Genomic DNA, 7970 nt, shown 5'->3' on the forward strand with positions numbered 1-7970 from the left:
TGCTGAATACTCGTGTATTTGTGGTCAAAACCTCCCAGATTTCTCTGATTTGGAAATGTAGACATTGCCATCAAGTTACTTAATGGTGGTGGTGCACACTCCTTTCTTTCTTCAGTCAAACACAACGTCATCCCTTTGTTTCCTTAAGTAAATGCTATATGTGGAGACTAAAGACATTTTCAGTACCACTGGCATTTCCAGTAGCAGTTTTCCAAATACCTCTGGCATTTCAAATTGATTCATTTCCAGCAACAGGCTAATTGCATTCCTTCAGCCAGTACTCCAATAGTCTGTGCTGCAGAGATAATATGTAAAAGCACGGTTTCTAAAGAAGGAAAACAGAAAAGGCAAATTCTCTTGAAGACAGAGACATAAATGATGGTGCTTTATCATATATCACTCTGTTGAGCTTGGAATAACTTCAACGCTGTAGAACATTTGAAGCATTAGGAAAAAAACCTCTTCCCAGACTCATTAAAGAACTGGGATTTGTGGTATTTTTTTCCTTTTTTTTCCCCCCTCTCTTTATAAACAACATTTTCTTGCATTTTGTTTTGGTATCTTGTTTTTCTACGGCTCTGCACCAAGAAGTGGGGTGTGTTTGTGTTAGTTACCCCTTTTCTTTGCTTCTACTCCAGCCCCTGGAAGCTGGTTCAGACCTCTCTGTGCTATATGCCAGTGAATGCTGTAAATGCACTTTAGAGTCTTAACAGGTGAATGCTGTTATCAGACATATTGTACATGAAAAACGGTCAAATGACAGAAGTATATGAGGGAATGAAGAGAATTCAAACAGCACAAACCCCAAAAGAAAACAAAACATTAGAAATCCCCACACTTTGGGAGTGTAAATTATAAAATATGTAGTGGTTAAGGGGCCTGATGAAGAAAACTACACTGTATTTGTACAAAAGGACTAGTAAATAGGTCAAGATCAGTAAGACATCATATTTTCACAAAGCTATGAAACCTGATTTCCAGCCTGGCATTGTCCTTCATTTCAAACAGTGAATCAGCTGCATATAGAAAATCTTTAATACTCACGTAAAGATGGCACCTGCATCTTGTCCTTCAAATTCGCTCCCCCATTTCACAGATGCATTTTTTCTCCACACAGCCTTTGTCATCCCAGCATGCAAACAGCAGTTTTGTACAGGAACTGTGAAGTGGGATATCTGGGCCACGTCACAAATGCATCCAAGTGTCCCTGACTTGCTGTGCACTGAGAGTTTTCTTTGTGTATACTGTGTGTCTGAGGATATGGATTTAGAGATGAGGCTTCATCCCCTTTAAAAGTTTGTTTCCAGCCCTGTACTATTTACATGCTTGTAAAAAGTTTGCCTTGTATTTTAAGCACTTTTTCTCTTTTTAATTTTCAGTCCTAATGCTCTTCCAGAAGAGCAGCCACATTCCAGCTCTCAGTGTGCCCCTCTCAACTGTCTCTCTAAGCCTCCTCCTTACCCCTAATCTTCATATGCAACGTAAGAGAAAATGCAAACAGAGTGGAGTTCATGCAACAAAGGTTGGGATTGTTCCCAGCAAGCGGGTAGACAATCCTGCCTTGTTGCTGCATTGGCAAGTCTGGATTCATATCCCCTGCTCTGGCAACTGAGGGAAGGTTGAGAAGAAGAACACAAAGCACAGAGCCCAACCTATCAAGAAGACTTTTTATGGTTCCTCTGGTTGTACTCAAACTGTGCTATCACAACTGAAGTGTAGTGAAATTTAGCATCTCGACAAAAATGTTCCTCCCAGCTGCTTGGCTTTACCTCTGAAATGATGAGAGACTTAAGCCAATGTTAAAAAAATATGTTACAAAAATCCTACCCTCACATCCTCTAAGTTCAGCCATAGGAATCAGTTCAAATTTCCTTTTGTCTTCAAAGGTGTGATATTTATTTCTTACTTTATTTGCACCAGAATTTTGTGTTTATAAAATATGGTCCTTTTTTTTTTTTTGTGAGAGTTGTATTTAACTAATTTTATTTTTTAAATCCAAGCAGAAATAGCTTCAGAGAAGAATGACTGTGTTAATATTAAAAAGAGGCTTGTTGCATTGGCCAGCACATGGCCAATTTTTATTGCACAAAAATGTTGGAAATGGGTTGAATTGGAATGTTAACAATGACTGTATATTTTGCTGCTGCACTGATATTGTTTATGCACTTGTTTTTTCAATTCCTATTACACTAGCTTCTGGTTTTGTTCTAGCTCTTCACTGAAAGATAATTATTAAGCCTAAGAAGGAGATGAAAGGATAATGTACTGATTTGTTTTCAGTTGTTTGCTTGCATTGTAATTATACTTTTCGCATCATGAATTGGTGCTGTTTTTTGGGATTACTTTCTATTTGGTATCTGAGAAAGAAAATCTAAAATAAGTAAAATGCTGTGTGCTAATTAAAAACATTCTTTCCTCCCGCTCCCATATTCAGGATCCTAGCTCGAGGCCTTACCAGGAAAGGCTAGTATGAATGGGGAAGTCGTGTGCATTTCGTGTGAAGTATTCTGTGGTGAAAGGACTCATGCAGGTAGGGTTGATGGTGTGGATCAAAGTCAGCAGGACTTTACTGTAGTGCATTTTTTCCTTGCCAAAAATCAACAGACACAGAACCTTAGCTCATGTCAGTTTATGACAAATACTCAGGTGATCAACACTACGCAGACTCTATCGCAACAGTGCACAGTGTTCCTAGTTAAAGATTCTTTCCTGTAAAAGCTGAGTAAGCCTGTTTTTTCTTAAAAGCAGTGAGTTTCAGAACAGAGTCAAGGATAGAGCAATTTATTTTGCACAGTACCTGGCAACAAGGCAAGTGGCTAAGTAGAGGGTTGTGGTTCAGCACCTATGGTTTCCCACCTGGTCATCAGCTAGAGAAACAAGTCTGCAATGCTGCCTACCTGCCTACTTGTTGGTAACTAGCAGGCTCCTTGTTTTGTTAGGTGGCCTTAATTTATTTACAGAAGAGAGGCTTAGATATTTCCACGTCTTTATTCCTTCTCTGCAGCACATCTATGACCTACGAGTGGGAAACACAGTACAGCCTAAGGTATGGGGCAGCTGGGGAAAAAAAAAATTGCTGTAGGTGTGGCTGGAACAATATTTTCAAGTTCTGCCTGAATCTGAGAAAATGAAGTCAGTTTTGTTAGTAACAGTGCTTACCAAATGTTACAGTTCACAAAACATCAGCAGAGGAAAGAATCGGTGACCACTCAGTGTGCCTAACAAAACATTACTACCATAGTACCAAGAACAAAGGTGCTGTAAATAGAAATATTTTATGTCATCAACAGCGTCTGTCGTGTAACCTTGGCAAAGCAGCTGAGCTATTGTAACAAAACACAGAGATAGAGAAAATAGGAACAAACTGATACCCAGTCCTGATCAGATCAAACAGATAACACTCAGCAGTGTTTTGACTTTGGTTTCCATGGGGTTCACGTGATTCTTCTCATATACCTTTACATCACTATTCAGTATCATATTTAACCTGCCTGTTGTCTTGTCACAGAAAGGTCAAGTGAAACCCTGTTCAGCTCTATCATGATGTCTGACACTGAGTTTAGCTGCTATTTTGATTTAAAAAAAAAACAAACCCACAGTATTTTCTCTGAGGCAAACTCAGCTTTCAAAAAGCATCTCCAGATTCCTGATCTTGTCCAATTGGTGTATGGATATCTGCATCCAGCAAAGACAGCTACTGTATATTGTTAATAAGAGAAGGAATTTGCATAGCACTTTGAATACAGTTACCACTGACTGCACTTGGAATAGTTTTTCCTATTTTCATATCCAAATCAAAGGCATTTTCCTAAAATTTAGTTAAACAGTCATTCAGTGAAATACGTTTCCTTTCTGTATAGATACAAATTTATTGGGGGGGGGAAAAATGGTATCAAGACAGTTTAGAAACATATGCATGCCCACGTGGATCAAGAGTTATAAAAGAACATTCAGTGGTATAGAAGTTGTGGCCCTGTTTTATAGAAATACATTATTTTATTCTCTTAAGTTTTACATTTTTAATTTCTAAGTTTTCAATTTACATTTTTTTATATGTAATAAAATGTAAGTGTTGGAAATGTAAGAGAACTAGAAACAAACCAACTTCAATGTGCAAACGGTTGTAGTTATTGCATTGTAAGTTACAAAACTATGTAGGTCCCTGGGACAATTTTTGTCAGTTAACCACTATAAAATAAAATAAAATACATACCTTGAACTTAAGATGAAAACCTCTTCTTTGTTATATACTGATTGATAACATAAAATTTTGTGAGAGATTTTGTAGGAAATATTTACATGCAGACAAAACCAGAAGCAAAAGCCTGGGATTTTTTAAGGGTTGCAAAAGATTACATTTTCCCCATTTAAACATAGCTTATGTTGTGTTGATATCTACTCTGATTTTTAAGGATTAATAAAAAATTATACATATATTTGTAATGGTTGAGTATACTTAGAAACACTACTATGTGTTCTGCTCATTAAGGAAGAAATTCAAATTCTGCTCTGACTTTTGTGTCTGAAACACAGCTTTTTTTTCTGTTTGATGGCCTTGAAATTTCTTTGGATTTGAAGTAGCCTACTCAAAATAGGGTCATTTAGGTCAAAATAGGGGCATTTTGGTTTGGCTTTTATTTTCTGATGTAGTGAAAAATTATTCCTTGTTCAGTGAATGACCTGCTTCTGGAAATGCAGTTTATAGGAAATGTGTGAGGAAAAAAAGAATAGGTAAAAAAATCAAAGGGAGAAAAACATGAAAAATAAATTGTAAAATGTAATAGTATGGAAAAATATATTTTCTATCAGTCAGAACATATATGGAGGTTTTACAGAAAGAGGACATATAACCATTTTTCATGCTAATTGTATAGAATTTTCTAAATGGAGGCAACAGTGATATTCTTTCTGATTGATCTGATTGACAGGTTGGCATCTCTGTGCTTTCTCTATCCACATTTTTCACAGTAAATTCATGTAATCATAGCTATACTGCAGAGTTCATAGAATGAAACTCTAATTAACGCTGCAAGTTTTGATGCCAAGTTGATTTTCAGTTTGTTTTTTATTTTAAAGAGATTACGAAGTTGTTTAAGTCATTTGCCATATTAATGTGTGTACATAAAGGAGATTATGTTATGAAATATAACCTCAGTTATGAAATATGACCTCACCTATGAAGGCTGCTCACCATACTTATGCTGGACATACTTAAGTAAGCTGTTAGTAAAATCTGACCCAGTCCTTATCCCACCGGGAACGACACCCGGAGTCTGGGCCCTAATTTTGGTACCAACCTTGTCGTTCATCCTGCGATGCCAAAGTCAATAGCTGTGCTGCCAACTCCACTTAAAGCTGGATTGATCATCATCATAAGGTGTAGATTACATCAGCCTTTCTGAGGTCTGTTCCTTTCTTTGGCAGAAGATGCATATCCACTGAGGTTACAGTAAATTTCTTTCTTTTCTTCCTCGGAAATCTTCGTTTGAGAATGGCAGGGACTGATGTTTTACCTTTGAAGTATGATAATTGCTACAGTTACCTCTTTAAAAATTCCAGTCATCACTTATTCTTCAGTTTTCATTTGCTGTGTATGCAGTGAGTCCGAAAGGGATATATACTATTCAGATGTTTTTTAACCATTAAGGGGTTTTTTTAGTGTAATTAAGCATCCTGAGGAAAAGAAATAAAAAGCAATTGCCTTTCGCCTTCAGTCACAAATGCATCAAAATATGCAATGGAAAATGTGTGCATGACATTGTTAACATTGTGTAGCTTCTCCATATCTGTAACTAAGCTAGAAAATTCTTATTTCTTGTGTGATATGCATATTCCTCTTGCTAGAAGGGCAAGAGAACTATCACAGAGAGTCTGTATCTTTCATTTGGAGGTGCACAGCTTAAATCCTTATTGGTTTTTAATCTGTTTCCTGTGGAGTTCTTGAAAATCCCTTTTGTAAAATGTAATGCTAACCAAATGACAAACTGACAAAGGAAAAATCCAATATTTCATTACTGGAGTTAATGTGCGGGCAGACTCTGGGTGATAGAGCCTTGTATTTCAAAAATGTCTTTCTACAAAGCTTTCTATTTGTTTTGTTTATCATGATCTGCTGTACAAGAGTGGATAAGAGTGTATGTTTTTTCTCAGTGTTATTAATCTGAGTTTTTATTGAATATGTGGTTACTTGATTTCAAAAATATTTTGGAAAATCAATAAACAGAAGCATTTGATAAAAGTTTCAAGTAGACTGGCTTGCTAGCTAGTTGGTATTTTAACAGCTATGAACAAGAAATAGGAGTAATCTAGCTTATTTTATTATTATTTCTCCTGTTCACAGATACGGCTATGTGTGCTATGCCAGTGGTTAAATTAAGTCCATTTTATTACTTATTGCCCTATTGATTTTCAGCCCTGTGGTTTGACTGTTAAAGGGTTAATTAACTTGATCCTTTGTAAACAATTAAAAAAAAAAAAGAAAACCGATGTTTTGTGACTTTTGTAATCTATTGAATGTTTCCATTTGCATGATGTTCTGTATTTAATGAACCATACAGATTGCTGTGTTCCTTTCAAAAGAGTTTTAGCATTGGTGGAGTTTGTGACAAACACAAATTTGTATACTGTATGTTTACTGCTGTAATAACTCAGCTACTCCTATGTTGAATTGACATTATGTTGTCCTGCCTTCTTGGGGTTAAATGATGAAGTGTTTCTAGGTGGTGAAGAATATAAAAGTATATATGTTCATTTGCTAAAGACTGAGTATTGGAAACTCTTCTTGTTGCTACTTTATGCTAAAAGCAAAAAAGTTAAATAATTCTTGTTTCCAAAAATGCATCATTTATTTTTAAAATCGAAGTAATTCCCATGTTAACTTTTCCTTGTCCTTGTAGACAATCCTAGATAATACCTTGTGAGGGATTCATAAAGTCTGTGCTTGTACATGTGTAATATGATCATGCAGTCAAATGGTTGGGAAAAACACTCTAGTGCTGAAGAAAATAATTAAACGAAGCCGATATACTGATTCTTACATCTTTATGTTCCAATTAAAATTACAGTGTAATGCATAACTGTTCCAGTGAATAAACTGGCCATTTTTGTTCATTTAACACCATTCTGTCTGGTCTACTTCTATTCACAGCAGTTTGCAGTGCTTTGACTTGGCTTAGATTTTCACAATTATTTAATTCTTCGAGATCAATGATTGTAAGTTTAAAAGGTATCAAGCAGGGAAATCAACATTAAAGGAAAAGGGAATCAGAATTAAAGCCAAGGTGCTTCCCCTGTTTTCTGAGTTTGAGGCAGATACTAAAATACTGATTCCCCATACAGTGTTTCCAGCAGATTTGAGTGATCTCTGAAATGCTGCTATACCTGCATAAACTTTCAGGACAAGAATTCTCTGTAAGATGCAAATCTCCATCCTCAGGGGATGTGGAAGCAAAAGAAGAGCTGAAGTCAATATAAAATTGGTTTGGGAATGCTGGACCATACCTGCTTTTTTACAGTAAGAAACATCCTCTTCCCTTGTGGAAGAACCGTGCTCTGAAAGCAAAGAGGTGAAAATCCCCCCACAAGGATCCAGGAGCTCAGCCCTGGCAGGAAGGTGGCTGCTGCAGCTCCTCCAGTGAACCTTGTTGTTCACAGGGTCCCTGAGGGGTAGAAAATGTCCAGCTTTTAGAAATGGCCCAGGAAGATTCTGGAGGAAGGATTGCATCTCCAAGCCTGCTGTGATATTTGACTCAATGGGAACTGTTGGACAGCTGGGTTGGTTTTTGGCTGGCTGGGGGGGTGCTTTGGCTAGTAACATGAATTGTGCATGGTGACAGAAATGGAGTCCAAGAGCTGTTATTTGTCTAGGTTCTTCCCACTTGTCTCTTTTCTTCCTTTTTCTCACCTAGCAGGGGTTGTTCTCCCAGGTTATCTCTGCTCATTGCAGAAATGCCTTGGGGCAACAGTTTTCC

At 37.0% G+C, this 7970-nt stretch overlaps 1 protein-coding gene across 1 annotated transcript in view; it reads left to right on the forward strand.

The window, feature by feature from the left end:
* BICD1 (BICD cargo adaptor 1) overlaps positions 1 to 7120 on the forward strand; it is a 95128-nt gene extending 88008 nt beyond the window's left edge. The window contains exon 9 of the mRNA XM_017739965.1: positions 1380 to 7120. Within this exon, the coding sequence (XP_017595454.1) occupies positions 1380 to 1612 (233 nt within the window). The 3' untranslated portion in view covers positions 1613 to 7120. The remainder of the gene's footprint in view (positions 1 to 1379) is intronic.
* Positions 7121 to 7970: the final 850 nt, after the last annotated feature.

Source organism: Corvus brachyrhynchos, unplaced genomic scaffold (assembly GCF_000691975.1).
Source record: "Corvus brachyrhynchos isolate BGI_N302 unplaced genomic scaffold, ASM69197v1 scaffold27, whole genome shotgun sequence".
NCBI classification, from domain to species: Eukaryota; Metazoa; Chordata; class Aves; order Passeriformes; family Corvidae; genus Corvus; species Corvus brachyrhynchos.